The sequence below is a fragment of the Struthio camelus genome, chromosome 2, assembly GCF_040807025.1.
Source record: "Struthio camelus isolate bStrCam1 chromosome 2, bStrCam1.hap1, whole genome shotgun sequence".
Taxonomy (NCBI): Eukaryota; Metazoa; Chordata; class Aves; order Struthioniformes; family Struthionidae; genus Struthio; species Struthio camelus.
Window position 1 is genome coordinate 83202044 of NC_090943.1, and position 18679 is coordinate 83220722.

Sequence of the window (18679 nt, forward strand, 5' to 3'; positions counted from 1 at the left end):
TTGCACATTAAGCAACAGTCTTGACTCAACAGGTTATGAAGCAGTAGTAGAATAAATAACACACACATGCAAAGCTAATCTGGCTGCATTTGGATTGTAACAATTGTAACGAAGAAGAAATTGGAGGGAAGATTTTAAAAAGCTGTTCAGGGAGCTACCCCCAAAATCAACAATTCCTGTTGTCTTTAACTTGAGGACACTCAACTGCGCAAAAGTCAGGCCCAACTTTATTGCTCTGAATAACGAGTGGAAAACAGATTCTCACTTCTCTGAAATCAGTCAAAACTACTGGAAAAGAAAACATCGCAGCAAAGTTTGTAATCACACTCAGAATGCCTTTTGCTTTGTCTCAATGTTTTTGCAGAAGTTTAAAGAAGTTTTCAAATATTTAAATACAATAGTTAAATGCAATAAATATTTAAATGCAAGAGGTAAATACAGTTCTTCAACAGTGTTTGTGGAAGTAAGGTGTGACAACAGAAAGACCTTCTACTCCCATCTCAGTAGGCTTCAGTCTTTTCGTTCCAACATTGATAACAAATTTCTCTGTACTAAGAGGTTCCTCTCTATCACCTCATGAACAGAGAACACTCTCATTGTCCACAGGTGACACAGCTTCAGGAAAAAGTTAATGCTTTGTATAATGTATTTTGTTTTGCAAGGGTCCGGGGGGGGGGGGGGAACCCTCAGAGCTTTAACTTCCTACTCAGGGATTTTCAGTATCATTTCAAAGACAAATTCAAGATGTAGTGCAGCAAACAGGCCCCATTTCAGGAAAACAGTAATGCTAGAGAAAAATACATAAAAAGAGGAAAGGGGTTTGGTTACTGACCTATTCCAGAAGAGGTATATTGAAAACAGGACGAGGCCTTAGCTTTTTATCATGCTGAGTGTCTGCATGATGTTTGTGAATACACTGGTAGAGGATGGATACTGATCAGAAAGAGTTCATAAAAGATTGGAGAAGATAGACAGCAACAAGAAAAATGATATAAGCTGTCCAGTGAAACAGAGAGCGTAGCCTATACAGTTAGAGATGGGATCTGCTGGAGTAAAAAGTAGTAACTTTATGGGACTCATATCAGGAGAGATTTTAAGGAAAAGATTTACATATAGTAGGTTTCTTATCTTTTTCTGTTAGACATTTTCTTTTCTTCTCCCCCCCCACCCCTTTCATCTTTCTGTGTATGTTTGCAGGTTAAAAACAGAAGAAAAAGGGCTTGGTTAGGGTAACAGTTATCCCTTCATTTAATCTAATCAAAATGTGAAGATGAAACAGTAAAAGCTTGGCACAGACTAGCAACCTGCATGCATACTGACATGCTGGGCAGCTTCAGGCTGTGACTGCAGGTGAGTGCAACGCTTACATGCAGTACTGCATGCTGTACTTAGGAGCCTTGCTGGGGCTCGCAGTCCTCAACGCTTTGGGAGAAAGGATTTTGCTCGTGGAATTCTAGCAACAGAACTGACTTCCTTTTGTGTTGTCTTATGGTACGAGTACAGCATGATATGAACGGATCGTTTTGTTAATGCCTTTGATCACTTAAATGGGACTTAACTTACAAGCGACGAGCTCTTTAAGAATACAGGGAACGATGAAGATGATACAAAAAGGAGAGGAGTGGAACAGAGAAGAAGTAGGTCTGAGTGCTGCTGTTATCTCTGTACAAACAACAATAGCCTAGATATTTCTGGAAGTGTTTTAATCACTTCTACTGATCTGAAGGGTTGTGCTATTGGCAAGGTGTCTTTAACTGATCCACGGTAGTGAAATTTGAAAGGCTTCATTTAACGCATCAATAACTTAGGCTTGCATAAGAGCACGGAAACAGTTGTACTAGATCAGATCAAACCTCCCCCAGCTTAGTACTGTCTCCTTGTTAACAGTCAATGGGGTATGCTTAAGGAAAGGGTTCAAATAACAGGGTAAATACAGAGTAAGAAACGCCCTTCCCTACTGTATCTGCTGAGCTGTTAGCTGTTACTGCTCGAGGAATTCCTCACTGAGAAGTTACATTTGCAGCAGCCTGCTCAATAGCAGTGGTGCACCTTTATCCCATGAAGCATTAGGGTGTGCAAGCAAAACGTCTCATGTCAGTGATCTCTCTTTGTAATCTAATTATGCATTTTGTTTAAAGCAACAACCCCAAAACAAAACCCCTAACCCCTTCACGTGTGGCCTAGACAATCTCCAGGTGTAGTTTTGCTGTCATTGCAGTCAATCCCGTGCAACCTTGCTATTCTCAACCAGCAAATTCAGCACCTAGGAACATGAAAGACAACATATGCCACTATATTTCTGTCAACAAGCCTGAGAGAATGCACCAAATCTTTGTCTCAGAGGGAAAGTATCACAGTGCTAGTGCTCAGTCAAACGTCCCTTTAAGCCCTTCTCTTAAATACACTGCACGCATTTGACTTCATTACACGATTGTGAGAAGAGACCGTTTATGAGGTTTTGTTTCAGCTGTGCGTGCGAGTCTGCTAGTTTTCAAGAACTACCAGCATGCAGCCTTCTTACTGACCCCGTGTCTCCTGGAAGCTACTTCCATTTATTCCGGTTGCTGACAGGGAGCCTAAGCCTCAGACCCACTACATAATGCATTATAATACGTTATGCTAACAAAGGCTATTTCCACGGGTACAGTAGTCTGCAGGGTGCTAGATCAATTTGTTCTAAACATCTTTAGAAAGCTGTGTGTCTTCTGGGACATGCTCTGATTAAATGTAAGGCACAAAGAAGGGTACAGCATTTCTGGAGAACCTCTGTGCAATTCCCAATTTGAGAAAACACTGCCTGATGACAAAGCTCTGATATGGCTCCATGTTTCTGAAGAAGAGCCTATGCAATCTGAAAGGGGGTGTCTTCAGTGTATCAGCCTGGGATGACGTGGCTATAACAAATTTTACCGTAGATCAAGGGGATGGAACAGTTAACTGGCTAAAGGCCCTTCTACGATGAAGTGCAGTTCGTATTCTTCTACTGCAAAACAACTCTCAGGAGAGGCTTCTTATCACTCGTTTCCTATTGTTTGTTGAACTTGATGTATTTGCAAAAGGATAGTGTAATATCAAGGTATGGCTGTCCAAGAAAGGTGTTTTACCCTAAAAGCATTATGTAATATGTGCACTGAGGACTGCATCTTTAATTTAACCCATGCCTTGTTCACAACCTATTGATGCCCATTTATGCTATGTGGCATCCAATGAGGGCAGAAGAAATTTATTTTGTCTTATGCACCTCCGCTGTGAATTAAACTTTGGACTTTTGAGAAAATATCATTAAGTAAGTTTATCACTTTTATTAAGATGGAAGAATACAAATCATATGATTCTCAGTCTTTCCAAGTGTGCAATAAACAAATCAAGAGGTATTCTGAGTTTTACGCTGTCTAATCTCCTGATTTGCCAAACAGTGGCACTCTCCCATAAGCCAAATGTCCATAATGCCATCTCCTTTCAGAGCATGTATCACCCTACTATCTTCTGTGTCTGTTTGCAAGTCAGATTCATGTCTTGTTCTGACTTGCAGCAGTGTCCTACTGCAGCATCCTATTTTGCAAGGTGTGAGGAAAACACTGATTTTGCTGAATTTGTTAGTGCTATTCTTATGTATCTATAGCTTCACAGCCCTTGAAAAATCTAGTTCTCTAAATGACTGTGTAGTACTGAGGCTTGTCTCTCAAAAATTTACTCTAGCATCTTAATATTAAAGCAAACACCATCTCTCTTCTGTATTTTCCATGATGAAGAATAAAACTAACAAACAACTGTTTCGAAGTGTTAAGTACTACTACTGAAACTGTAGAAATAGTTATTAATTAGTCAAAAGCATTTTCAGACAATTAATGGAAAGGTGGTTCAGTGCTGAATATTTCAGTGCCACAGAATATAATTTCCTAATACCTGCTGAAGCATTCATGCCATCAGGCAGTCTCTCAAGCAGTTAAACAGCAATAAGGAAAATGTTCGACAGGGTTCTTATGAAGAGAAGAAATCTAATCACTCGTTTCAATTTACACAAATAATAAAGGATTTTACGTTCTTTCTGTGGACCAGTAAATCAAAAAAACCTCAGGTTCATAGTAAAGACATTATCCCCGGTTGATAGGAAGCCACACGAGAGCTTAAGAAGAAATACTCAAGAAAATCTTGTTGCTGCTAAGGACTAAGATAAATTTTAAGCACACTGCCGTAACTTGTCTTCAGGTTATCTGCAGGCTGCGCAGAGGCTGCTGAGCGTGGTACTGAATGCCTGGTATGGCAGCAGAGGCCAACATCCCTGGCTTGCCTGGGAGCACACCAAACCCAGGCTCACACCAGAAGAGACCTGCAGACTCCTATGCTTTCTTCCTCCATAAACCGTGTCAGAGAACGGCTTTTCACTCAGCTAACTAAGTTTCAGCAGTATTAAGGAGTTTTTGATAGAGAGCTTTTAAGACCAAAATGTTGGATCAGCCCCCAAAGGGAGGCCTTTGAGCCTGCACAGTCTGGCATTCTGTTGGAATAGGCCATGATGACGTGTTTAGGAGTCCTATAACTTCTAAGTGGACAGAAGACCGCTCCTTCTCTTGTGTGGGAGATGGGAGGTATTTAAGACTGGACTGGATAAAGGCCTGAGCAACCTGGTCTGACCCTGCTTTGAGCTGGGGCTTGGGCTAGAAGAACCCCTGAGGCCCTTCCAACCTGAATTATCCGGTAAGCCTATGAAGCAAAAAAACCCCTTGGATCCACGTGCAACAAAAATGTCAGACCACAGTCATATTTGAAAGCTCTTTATCTTAATGGTTATGACTTGAATCACAAGAACATTGTCTTATAGCGATTATCCCTCAGGTGCACACAAGTCGGTACAGATTTTTGTGAACTTTGTTTTCTGTGAAGGGTGGTGTCAAGCTGAAAACAGCTGTCATAAAATTTGCCAAGCAGCAGGGGGAGCAAAAAAAAGCAGAGCTTGCCTGCAGGAAAACTCTGTAACTTCACATTTTATTCTGAAATAATTGGTTTCTGCAGATCTAAATCCCCTCAACCCCGACTTTCCTTATAGTTCATAGTGACGGAGCAGGAAGATCGTTCTGCAGAAATAAAGCCAGGTCCAGCAGCTGCACAATACACTAGCTCTTTGATAGCACTAACTTGCCACCACATTTACTTCCCCACTAGCTGCTGCTGAAAATACTTAGCTGGTGTTTTTCAGGCTGGGTTGGATCGCTAATTTAAGATAATCATTATCTCACCCTGTTGAATCCTGTTTCCTTTTATTTTTATCGAAGACAGAACAGTTTGTTCGGTATAGGCTCACTTTAACAAAGCTTGAGTAATCCAAAGCTGGCGGATTCCTAGGCTCTCTGAAAACTGTCGACTTCCCAGCTTAGCCGTTTTCTTCTGTTTATGGTGCTCCTGCCCTGTGTTTTCTGCAGCTCTTGGATAATTCTTATTGGACTATTCTGGACTTTATTCAGCTGCTTCCTATCACAATTATCGTATCTGAGCAGAAACATGCTGCAATGATAACTCTTGACTCTTCCTTTTCTGCTTGCTGCAGTCGCTCATACACTACACTTCTTGTACAGACTTTTTGTGTAAAACCAGAACAGTCATGAAGGAGACATCAGTCTCCACTTCACCAAACCAAACAGAATTGCTTTGTTCCAGAACAAAGGATCCGTGCAGTACCATGACTGGTACGCAGACCTCAGCTCACTGGTATGAGGATTTTATAAAGTCACCCATTGGTAATCTCACAACCCACCAAGCAGGCAGGAATATTTTTTCATTCCTGTTTGAAATAATCTTTTCTGAGTGGGAGCTAAACCTGAGCTTCAAGAGGTTTAAAAAAAAAAAAAAACCTTCTTGAGCAATTGGCTGCCAATGTCATTTCCAAATTTTTATCTCTGTGCAAGCAACCTGAAGATTAAAAAAAAAAAAACAATCTAGGAGTTCTAGGACAGGCAAAAATCAATGTAGTGAAAAACAGATCCACTATGTCCTGTCTTGCCAGTCATATACTATATGATAGTAAAGTAAAAAAAAATGGAAAGTTATTCCTAAAATATATAATACTGTTTTCTTGTTAATAAAATGGTCCTAGATGGGCCTTGTGACATCTCCTTGATATAATGAGGCTGTAACAAAGGCCACTGATGAAATAAGGCCGGGGTTGGGGGGTGGGAGCAAATCTGTTCCCTTTTTTATTTCCTTTCTTTGCGTACTCATTAGCAATCAATCACAACCACGAGCTTGGTCACCCCGGGAGCTGCAGGTATTTGGCATAGTCACAAGCTGGGGTTGTGTCCTCTGAGAGGGACCGGTTTCTCACTGGGACCTTTCTCCCAGTGGATTTTACTGCCTCTCAGGTTTATTATTCTGTGACTCTAATGAAGACCAGCTGTAGCCTTTGATATTAAAGTAATGCAGAAGATGATTTAAAATGAAGACAACCAATAAAAGGTGTGAACCTTGAACACAAGTCCAGTGACCTCAGCAATGGCTTAGACTTTTGGCTGTTTTTTTATCCCACTGAATGTCACATGTATATGTAGTGGCAGCAAAACGTCATTACTGTTCTCACTTCCCTTCATTCATCTATCTCTAAACTTGTGAGGAAAAACTCGGTGCTTACCGACTGAGCAAAAAGTAAAATAATGATATAGAGTACCTCAATTCTGAAGCAAATGCAGTTTGTACTGTTTTTTTAAAGTCAATTCCTAGCTTTCCCCAAGTGTTTTTTTTTTTTTTTTGGTCCTAAGACAGTAGCTCTGAAAGCAAGAAATAAAACAGAGAGGAAGGAGAATAAATACCAGGAGTGGAGGGATACACTGCAGTGGGTATGCAGAAGCTCCTCCACGCTATCCAGGAAGAAGCACTTATCCTCAAAAGCAGAAAAGGAGATATTTGGGGAAAAAAAAAAAAAATCTCCCATTGAGGACACTTATAAGCAGGTGAGGATGAACTACTGCTTGAATCTGGATGAACTGGACAACAATTGCTTTGTATTTTGTGGAAGGGGAATGAGGCTAGACAGTATCAAACCATGATTTGGTATTTTGTGTGTGTGTGTGTGTGTGTGTGTGTGTGTGTGTGTGTGTGTGTGTGTGTGTGTGCGCGCGTGCGTGCGTGTGTCTCAATTATCCTTCTAAGGCTAAAGTTCCACAATCAGACTTTAAAAAAAAAAAAAAAGCCATGGAAAATCACATACATACACACTGGTCAGCTTTACAGAACAACAAAGGCTTGCCCACAACCCATTTTAGGAAATCTGGCTCTTAAGTAATCTCCCATTTGTAAAACTCTAGCAAGTGGCTGGTAACTAATGGGCTGGAATCATAATGCCGCAACTCTGGCTCATGTCCGAGGCCATGTTTACTAAAACGCAAACAGCTCTAAAGATGAAAAGCAGTGATGCCACATTACCTTCCTCTTCCAGAGTCCAAATTTTAGTTTCTACAGAATAATTTCGGCTGTGTATGTTAGAATTTGGGTGACGCACACAGACAATGATAATCTCATAGATTTCATTGTTTCAATAAAAAAAACCCTCACATCTCTATGACTCCTACCTTAGGTGTGGCAAACCTGTTTCTTCTAATAAGGTAGAAAACCTGCAGAAGTCAGACCCTCAAGTCAGAAAAGATTATTGAGGTTTATAACAGGGCATCATATTGCATTCCCTTTTGGCGGAAATTAGGTGTAAAGCACTAAGAGGAATGCCTAAATTAAGGACCTCAAAAATCATCACTTTGTCCTGAAAATGCTGTCTTCAGCTTATGAACTGAAGAATCAGCATCAGTAGGCTGGATGTAACTCTATCCAAACTAGCAGAGCGGTAATAGCGGGCTGACTTTCTCATGTAGCAACTCTCTCAACATACAGAGGAAAACTGTGGCATGAGGCACCAGGAAATAGAAACAGTACCTCTTGCTTTTCCCATGTCCCCTTCCTGGCACTTCAGTGACTTCAAATCATGGGGAAGGGGGAGCAGATGTTTGGCTGAGGTCTTTTAGTGTGACACAGATCATGGAGCAGTGGGGTAAAAAAGCACTGACGGTCTGCTGCATTGGTCAGAATTTGCAAATCACTTCTTTTCGCTACTCTGGGTTGATCTTTACCAAAGCTGATCAGTTGTGTACACAGAAACCTTCTCACTCTGCTGAAATGCATTACTGTGAGGGCTTAAATTCCAGTATTCCTGTATTTTCTTGGTATCTGACAGATTTTAATACTGATTTCACAAGGGTAGGGTAGTGGTAACTGAGTTGATTTCCTTTAGGAAAGGGGAAAAAAAAAAATGGAACTACATTTCTGTGGAAGGGTGCTCACACAACTGCTTGTGGCAAATTCTATTTAAAAATGCTCCCCTGCATGTCCTCTGGCTATAGTGAAACTGCCTGAGGTTGCTAAAAATTAAAGCTAATCTCCTTTCGGGTCCTGAAGGCATCTTGTTGTCTCTCAGGCTTGAAATGAGACCGTTCAGGTGTTTGGTCTCCAAAGATGTAAACAAAGTGAAGTGCACAACGCTTTTGTAAGGATCTTTAACTTATTGCGTGCATCCTCATTGGCTAAATGTCTATCTGTGGGGGATCCTAGACATTCACCCACTGGCAAATAGCAAGAGATGCATGCTGCAGGGAACTGCACTGCAGTTATGTTACACGGTAGACATTCCTCTTCTGCTTTTATAAGGCTTTATGAGTGAAACAGGACCAGGTTCCTTGGAGTTTTTCAATATACAAACACAATTCACGTTACCATTAACAGAAGCTAAGCATGCATGGAAAGAGAGCAATCAATCAGCTTTGTTGAAGAGAGGAAGGAATTCTTCTACTTCTGTCCTTCATCTACAACTGCTTCATGTTTTATTGTTTAGCAGCACAATGTAGCTGGGACTATCAAATAAGCCAGCGACTTATCTATGCAAGAGCTTTACTTTACTTTAGAACATTACTTAAGAACTTCACTTTATAATGTGGAAATGAGCTAATATGTAATTGCAGAAAATGATGTGAAATGGTGTATTTATTAATCTAAAGATTGAAAATTTGACTGCACATGAGCCTACTGGACAGCCTTTGGTGCCCCTCAAAGGAAAAATCAATGCTGATGGCTTGGAAATAATAACATTTGCTGAGTTCAACTGGAAATTAAACAACTATAGAGTGAAAAAAGTTAGGCAGATGCACAGCATCCGAGTGGGAAGGTGCCAATAAAGCAATGCCCTTTGCAATGATATGTTGAGTTGGCACGAATATTCTGTCCTCACACACCTGGACCCCAATTTTATCTACCAGTGTCTACATTTCAGGCGCTGGTGAAGCCTTTGCTGACCAGTCAGACAGGAGAGCTGGCGGACGGCATCCACTTGGCACTTTGCAGTTCCTACTTTGGCATAACCAAATCCAAAGCAGGGTGCAAAAGGTAAGGGGGTATTTGGAGTTGCCTTTTAAACAGACTAGGCTTCTCAGGCTGAATGAAACATGACTGCTTCTTTTCTGTAGTGACTAGCTCTAACTCCTACAGAATAATAATAATAAAAAAAAATAGAAAGCAGCAACTACTCAGTGAGCCATGTACTCTGTGCCTTAATTCTTAAATGGAGGGGATTTTCCTTATCGCACTGGCTTGCCTGTTTTTGATTAGGGTTTTTTTTTTCCCTTGCCTCCTAAGTGCCTGGTGCTTCACTACGGAAGATAATGGAGCAGGTGATGACTGGAGGTTAGTAGCGCGATGGGATAGCTTGCAGCAAACCATCGTCAACCGGGACAGAGACTTTCCCCCCTCCCCTCTTTACTGTATAATCCTGATGCAGGGACCCAGCAGAGGAAACACGGTGACTCTGGAGCCCTCTCTGCCATTTTAAGTCTGTGATGGGGCCACTGGATTGACACTTGCAAGATCAAAGAGCCCATGTGCACCCACTCCGTGCTGCCCATGGTTATCACTGCCATAAAGGAGCGGAGAAGTAAAAAAGGTGCATAGGCAAACGTGCTCGTGTCTCAGATGCTGCAGCTCATAACCTCTAATAGCTATAATATATATATATATATATATATATATATATAATACACACATATAAACTATATGTAACTGTATGTTATATATAACTGTACATGCAATAGGTATTTATACATTTATAATTACATGCAATATATGAGATGATTGTAGCTGCCAGCTGATGGCAGTTTATGCTACCACACTGCAAGTTGTGGCCACTCGAGAGCTGACACCGTGCCTGCTTGGTGCTCCTCCGAAGGGCTTGATAACTTCCGCTGACAGAAAGCAACAGTCAGTTGCCAACAGTAACTCCTTAAACTACCGATGCCCACCAGCAGGAGCCCTTCGAAATCAGTATGTGTTTTTCCCCTGTCACAAGAACAGGTCCAGACACGAATCTAAACGTATTACATTCTACTTGGAAAAAAAAAAAGTAATATTCCATTACAGAATGTAATAAATGACCTAATATCTAATAATCTATATTAGATTCTATATCTAATAATATAGAATGTAATACTGTAAGTATTATAAACATTTTAAAGCTATCTATATTCATCAAGTATGAATAAGCTTAACTGCAAAATATATGACATTTTGACATATATTGACACGCACCTCTTCAACTCTCAGGCCCAAACATATGGGCCAGTAATTTGACCAGCTGTTTGCTCTTAAGTACATTAAATTTAAGCTTTCACTGAGATTTAAATCCAGCGCATGTTACCTGGCATTTTTTGAAGTTGTTTACCGTGACTCAGCTGACGCATGTCAACTTGTTCAGCTTACATTTCTGAGTTTTTGCTTTAGCTGAAACTTCGTGGCAATTTTTTCCAGAAGCAAAAACGGATTTAGGATTTTAGGTTGTTTGTCTGTGGTTTGCAACAAGAAAGGCTGAAATCTGTAAGCTCCACATAAAACACGCACACATACTTGAGGGTGCACGTTAAAAGCTTTCCCTCCATTCTGTCTTTCGCTCTCCTGAAACAGGAGCGTTTTCGGACTGAAAATCAAAGGGCGAGCTTAAACAGCTGACCTGGGTTTCTTAAGCGGTGCCCACTAACTGCATATAGCAGAGCATTTACATGCAGCTAGCCTCTCCCCTTCATCAGCACGTGTGTTCATGGAAGCTGCTGCTTCCCCTGTTTGTCCTTAAGCATGTGTCCGTCTCAAAGGAAAAATGCAAAGCAACACTGAACTCCCTTTTATAATAACACGGCTGCTACTATACCTAAAAGTCGGCAAGAGCTCAGAGCTCTTTCCAATGAGACAAACGTTCAGGCTGCGGAGGAGCGCCCAGCGCTCCTGCTCTACGTTAACTCGGTGACAGATAGACACCTGTGGCGTGGTGCGCACAGCACGCAACCCTTGGCACCTTAAGCCCGCAATATTAGTAGGGGAAAACCTGGCAATACACAGAGTGCCTGAGTGTGTGAAGACACGGCTGGTCATGTGCCCTGCTTATATGCACCGCCACCAGGAAGCAGCAGGTGCAAAGAGCAAGCGCTAAAGAGAAGCGACATCGGCCCAAAAAGCCTCCCAGCTTAGAGGCAGGTGAGGAAACGCTCATCGTGTCGGCCGGCGGCTGCCGGCAGCTTACGCTATTCAAGGAGAAGGACCTCAACTGAGTGCTGGTTCTGTGCCACCGCAGAAGGCCTGCCTTAAGAAAGAGCTCAACCGGGAAACGGGGACTGCATGCAAGGAAAAAAAAAAAGGGGGGGGGGTAAAACAAGTCATCTTTGAAGGGCATTAGGTCTGCCCTTCAGACTACCTTGCAAAAGCCCTGAATTCTGCACCGCAGCATCAGAGTTGAGAGACACTGCTGCTCTTCTGAAAAAACCCATGTTGAATACTGGCCTAGTTGCTGTTATTACTGCCGTGTAAGCCAGGGTTCTCCGAAACAGCACCCTCTGCACTGCCTCTCTCCAAGCACAGCTCAAGTGTGTGGGAATGCTCTGTCCTGCTGGAGAAAAACTTTGCTGCAATGGAGAAATGCAATATTCTAACACCTGGAAAAACTATCTGGGGATTTCTGCGCTGACCCGTCCCCCAACCTAAAGGATGCGTGGTAGAAATGAACCAGTTTTCTTTCACAGGAGTCTACGTTTTCACTTAATGACTTCTAGGGCGATATCAAGAGGCCTAGCACTGAACCAAAATGTTTTGTTCTTCAACAGCCTTATCTAGTAATGGCAGCAGTAGTGGTATATGGAGCAATAGCTCTACTTTCAGAAAGAAGCATTTTTGTCCAAAGCGCCTTAAAAATGACAATCAAGTAATCAATAATGGCAAGCGGCAATATGCACACTCTTTTAAGCTGGGAGTAAATTATCAAATATGACTTTTTTCAGCTAAAATTGGAACCAGTCCCTTAACTGTATGGGCAAAATTCTTCAGCTGAGTCCCTTCCCTCTACTATATGAACTTTATGTTCAATTATATACCCACACAAAATAGGACTGTTGGAAGGAGCCAGTGCTATAATCAAAAACACATCAATATGCCTAATCATGTCAGCTCTCCTGCATATTAGGAGTCTAATAGCTGTTATTTACAGCCTTTAAATGAAACAGCTTGTCTAGACTTTTTTCACTAAGCAATACAACTGATCCCCAATTTTTGCAGCAGCAGCTTTAATCCCAGGCTGATGCTTCAAGCTATGAGGCAGTACTTAGGCTACCATTCAGCAGAACACGTCTGCATGCTCCCTGGTCAAGCCTGAGAACCTTCAGATCCTATGAATGTTAAAAAAAAAAAAAAAAAACACAAAACCTATTATTAGGATACCAGGCATTTTTTCTATTCTAGACCAATACTGCCACTGTCAACAAGAGTAACAGTGGCTCTGCTGCAGTTGGTTTGGGATACTTCTTGTGCAAGCATGATTGGTCAGTGGAAAGAGGTAAGGCTTTTGCCTTCCAATCCTAGGAAATAGCAGACGTTCAGTAATTGGGAGATTTCCCAGGATTTTACACTGGGAGGCTACTTTGCAGCGTGATTGCTGCTCATATTAAAAGTATGACTATTATTTTTTCCAGTGGTTAATGGGATTCTTTCATCTCTCTGTCTTCTGGAATCCTTCTATAGAGCATCCAGTGGAAAATGGACTCATGTGGTATTTCTACGTATTTGTCTTATTTTGATCTCTTTTGATCTCTTGGCCAGCCTGGGAGAACTGTTTCCCACTTTCCCTCTGCTCCTGAGGAACGTGACCTCCCCAATGATGATGCCACTAGTTTGACTGCCATTCACTGCAGGAGAGACTCTCCAGGAAAACACGAGCAGTCACTGATGGTCATGGGAGCTCAGCTAGTCCTAGTGAACTTCTGTGCCAAAACATTTGCAGGCTCAGGCCCTTGAACCAAACTGAGTCTTTAGAGCTGTGTGTCCTTTTTTCCCCCCTCTGTCCATTGACAAGCAATGCTAAGAATGTGCTACTAGTAGGTAAAAATAGAAACAGGACAGAAAAAGCAGTGGACATCAAAAGCGCTTCTGGGATTTCAACGCAGATGAAATTTCCTAGGATGAGCTTATGAAAGAATTGCATTTCCTTAATACTAAGTAGAACTTTTGAAAAAAGTATCCTGAAAAGTTATAAAGCAAAAATCTATTGCAGTAATTAAAAATAGCTCTGCACAGGGTGGTGCTGGTAATATGAGAAACTCATGATCTATCAGAACTTGAGTAACCTGATAAATGCCCAGAAGGGTTAAGAAAATAATCAGTTCAGAGAAAGCTTTGAAATTGAAATAGAACTCTCAGAATACTTTATAAAGAGGAAAGTTTTTCCCCTTTGTGGGTCTCTGAAAACACGTACAGATTTCAAGGGAGCTCTAGCTATTGAGGAGAACTAGACCTTGGACTGGCAGACCAAGGTGAGCAGCACTAGAGAAAACCTCAAGGTGTGTGATGAGAGAGGACATGAAAACTGCAAAAAGTCTCCAGATGATGGCAGTGAATGACACATTCACTGAAGATGTAGATCTGTCACCACTACGTGTTGTAGGAAGTACAAGTTGAGAGTCAGTGCTGCTGGCTTCTGAACCACATGGAGAAAGAGTCCAAGCTTAAATCTAGGAAACGAACAGACACCCCCTCCCCTGCCCAGCCCCATTTCAGCCCAGCCTGGGGCTGTCAGTCCCTGCCCCATGATGCCGCAGCAATGCTGGCTCCAGCCCCACTGTGGCCTTGCCTGGCCATCTCAAATCTGCTAATAACCATGCTGGACAGAGGTACTGTTGGTCAGGCAAGTCCACCTGAAGGGGAAAGACAGCAGCTAGACTCATTCCAAACACTAATGTAAATCTATCCTATGTAGAAACAGGAGTTGCGTTTACCATACTCATCCACTCCATCATTTGCTATTATCCAAAACATTATGCAAGTTTTTTTTCCACTGCTACCTGTTTGTTGCCAAACAGACTTGTGTAGAAATAGCTTTCTTAGAAAATGCGTGCTGTATGCATGCAAGCTAGTCACTTTGAAATGATGTGGGTTCAGCAAGACTTCTTCCTTCAGCTGGAAAATCAAGGAAGCATGAACTGACCTCTGGTGCAGCTCTGTATGGAGCAGATTTGAGTCTCTTAGACCTAAATGCAAGACAAGCTTCTGATCTGCAGATGTTTGTAGCTGGGTTACTTTCTGAAGTCAAGAAAGGGAAAGCTGAATCTCTTATCAGGACTCATCAGGAGTTTTGTGGAACTTCAGTTTTAAAAGGAGAAGACCATCCCCCTCAAATCTTGCTTCAGAGTAAAACTCAAAAACCTTCTCATGTGATTTTCTTTCCCCTTAAATTCCACAGTAAGCCTTAATAAATCGGCAGTATATGTTGATTTGAGCTGGAACTATCACTATATCTTCAGTAATTCCGCGGTCTGCTACACTTGCACACAGTTACAAGCCTGATCCAGCTCTAGACAGAGAGGCTATGCGGCTGACTGGAACAATTTCAATGTTCACCACTGTCGCTGTAAGCACTCTCACTGATGATTTAAAAAAAACCCAAAAAACAAAAAATAAAAAACCCAGACTAGCCTCTGTTGATTTCCTAGCCCTAATTCTGCAAATCTTTGGGTATATGATACCCATAAGATACGATAGCTGAACCTACTTGATAAGTTTATATTCTTAAAAGCATGTATTACTTTTGACCAGAAATTGGACAGATGAAAAAAAGTCATGTGATACTATTATAACTTTAAATTGTCTGCTTTCTTTTGAAACTGCTTATTATAAAGGAGGTGTCACGGGAGGTTTAAAGGGGGACTGAAATGGAATATTCCCTTTAGTATTCAGGGCCCAAGTTGTTGTTGTGGAATACATCTCCCTTTATGCCTTTTTCAATGTTAGAGTAGGTATTTCTAACTAGAATACTGCAATTAGTCTCTCTGGCTGGAGTAAAATCATTCATACAAACCTTGCGCTCTGCAGAACTTAGCTGTTAGTCCTTGCAATTTTTTCCAGCAGACAAGACTTAAGATCTTTTTGTCAGTGTCAGCACAGTCTCCGAGATTGCCCTTTGCAGTTCATTTTGAGAGTAAACAAAGCCAGCTTGCATGAAAGTACCCTTACTCGTGCCATGTGAGGGAGCAGGGAAAAGCTATTACACTTCCAAGACATGCCACTGTTTCCATCATTCGCAGTAATTATGGATGCTAGGGCACAGCCTGTCATCCCACTCCACATTAGACAAATGTGGTCCTTCATTTTCCTGATAAGCTAGTTATCAGAAATTCTGCCCTTGAAAAAAGAGATACAAGAAAAAATGAGGATCTCTGATACCTCCTTGCATCTGGAGGATGACTCGAAATGAGAAGTAGTGAGGGCTAAAGGAAGCCCTTGTTTTCATTGAACAATTAAATAAAATAACTCTTGCCTATAACATATCTAGTCTGAGTTATTGCTGGCTGATTTTCTTAGTGCTCTGAGAACATTACTCTGTGTTTCCTTCTCCCTGAGATGAAAGCAACAGAAAACTCACCTTTCCTGAACTGCCAGTGCTTTAGCATTAGGTATGGAAGATAATTTTCGGCTTAAGATGAAAGCCAGAGAGTTGACCAAAGGTTTCTTACCGTTAAGGACAACGCCATGCAGACAAAAGTGAACTTCTTGATATGTGTTGCTGTGACGGTGCTGTTAGTGTTCACCAATTTATTGCTGGGGTTATTCTAGGGCGAGAGAGAGAGAGAGAGAGAGATAACGAGCATTAGCTTGGCTCCAGACTGCTGGGGAGCTGACAGCACCAGGGTCATGCGCTGGATCTGACTCTGTGTGCGTGCATGCCTGCCCTTCTTTGCTTGTTTGCTTTTTAATCTAGCTTTCTAACTGAGTACTTTGTACCACCAAAGAATATTTTCCACTTAAACTGGCAATAACTGCTCATATGGTCACTGAGGGCTCAGCAATCTCCTCAGTTTTCTAAGGGGTAAGTCCTATTTAACAAATTTCAGCTGGAAAAATGATGTTAACTCATTCTAAGGAAACACCAAGGGATTTTTGTTACCTTAGTTTAAAGCTGGTAGCATGTTTTAACAGATAGGGAAAACGGGATTCCTTTCCCTTTTAACACAGAAGGGTCCAGGATCCATACAGCAATGTAAGCATCCGTACTGATCCAATTAGCCAAGCAGCTAATATAAACAAAGCTCTGGGAACACCTGGCTCTGTTAATGCAGTTTAATGAACAGAACAGAATTACAACTATTAGATGTTCCACCTTGAACATGGGCTCTGCGCTCACGCGGTAGTGAAGCTTTGTTTAAAACAGCAGCAAAAACTCTCCTCCAAACGTGTAACATAGCAAATGATGCTGAAGCTTTAAAATTGCCCTCAGGGAACACACCAGGACAAACTAAATGGTCTGTGAAAGGGGAGGACGGGATATCAAAAGCAGGGCTCCTTTAGGGAGCCCTACAGCAAGAGGCTGTAGGGTCATCTACTGCAATTACCAAGGAGCTGTTGAGATACAAGGATAAGTGCTGACCTGATAAAAACTGTACCAGGAGATGTAGTACAAGGCTTGATGTAACCTTGATGTAACTCAGATAGAACAGTAGTATCTGTCACATGGCCATTTTGCTTTACTGAAGTTACTCATAAGACAAATAGAAACATGTACAAACCTATCTTGCACATCATTTCACACACATTTGAGTAGCTCATGGTATTCTGTGATCCAAAGAATTTGTGGTGATCAGTGCAGCGATGGCACCTGGAGAGCCTTGCTACTCTTGCCTAGATTATCTGCTAGAAAGCGTGGATGCAAGAAACTGTTTGGCATATAGACAACTCATATTCTGGAGTAGGTAGCTACTCCCAAGTGTGCTCTTTTTGGGAATGGGTTATGAAATCTTTCCATAACATTTTCTTCATGAGTCTGTCCTCATTTCTTGTGTTTCTAAAGAAATACTTAGTTATCATTAGTTTTTAATACATGTGAAGATGGGCTTTGCTTACCACTCACCACTGTATAAACAAATTTTGCTGCAATAGATCAATTTTCTAATAGGGCTAAAATAACTGAAAAGAAAAAAGGCACATCAAAATCCAGCCACGTAAAACAGATGTGAAAAAAGAGGAAGAGCTCTCGTAGCACCACCTCAGTGGTGCTAACACTACCCTTGTTCTACTCTGCCTTTGGTCTAACTCTTGACCTTATACTCCCTATTTGTATCTCTTGCACATTGCTCAGTTCTTAGATTGCAGCACTCCCTATGCAGCGAACAGACTAGAAACTAGTCTATTCATCTATTCATCAGATAAACAGCATTAAAAACTTCTCCCACAGCCTGTGCTGGGGCTGTGAATCACATGGCACAGTCCACTAGGAATAACGGCATTATCACCACGCAAAAGTAGCAAGTAGAGCACAGAATTAGGATATTCCTGTTTTCTTCTTGCAAATCAGCAGTAGCTCTTATCCTGAGTGTAACTGCTAGGCCATAAAGTTGCTCCGGACATACAGCTGCATAAAAGATTGAAGCTTGACTCTGCATCTCTCTTACAAATGTCAGTAGAGATAACAAGTCCCCTTTGAAGACAAGAATCTGTGGCTTCTCCTGCTTAGCCACCAAAGAAGGGCGTACCTTCTGGATCCCAAGTCCCATTCGTCAGTTAATGCCACTCATTGTGCTTCTGATAGCCATAAGCATCACCATCTTTCTCAGTAACTGACAAAATAAAACTGAGCCCACATTTACGCAAACTGTTTCAACATCTGAAAATTACAGCCAAGGTTTTAGAAAGTCTGGAAGTAAAAAGAAATTCTAGCTGGACTCTCCTGAGAAAGTCTTAGCTTAAGAAAACAAAGCTTTTGAAAAGCATGGTGACAAGTGAATCATGTGCGTTCAAGAGTAAAACAGTCCTCACAGAGATCCAAGAAAAATAATATGGGTTTCTGTTTTGGTATTTATTGTGTAAAAGGCACAGTGGAGGAATTTGCACTCGTGGTTGCCAGGATAAGATACCCTTTGTATTGTTGCTACTGTGTTTAGCACATTGTATGCCAAATTGCTCTTAAAACATGGAACTAAAATCCCTACTCTAGACTTACTTGGTCATTAGATCAATCATACCTATTTGGGCCTTAGGCTAGTTTTTTCTTCTCCGCAGAAATTTGTTCCTTAGAGCTTTATGAGCAGTCCTTTCATTAAAATAAACAAAGAAAGAAAGTATGATCTCATCCTGCCAC

General features: G+C 41.5%; 1 protein-coding gene across 2 annotated transcripts in view; it reads right to left on the reverse strand.

Annotated features, from left to right (window-relative positions):
- The window catches only part of ANKH (ANKH inorganic pyrophosphate transport regulator), a 108814-nt gene that overhangs the window by 14705 nt on the left and 75430 nt on the right, over positions 1–18679 (reverse strand). For both annotated transcript variants that reach the window (XM_068931432.1, XM_068931433.1), the window contains one exon: positions 16062–16157. In XM_068931432.1, the coding sequence (XP_068787533.1) occupies positions 16062–16157 (96 nt within the window). The remainder of the gene's footprint in view (positions 1–16061; positions 16158–18679) is intronic.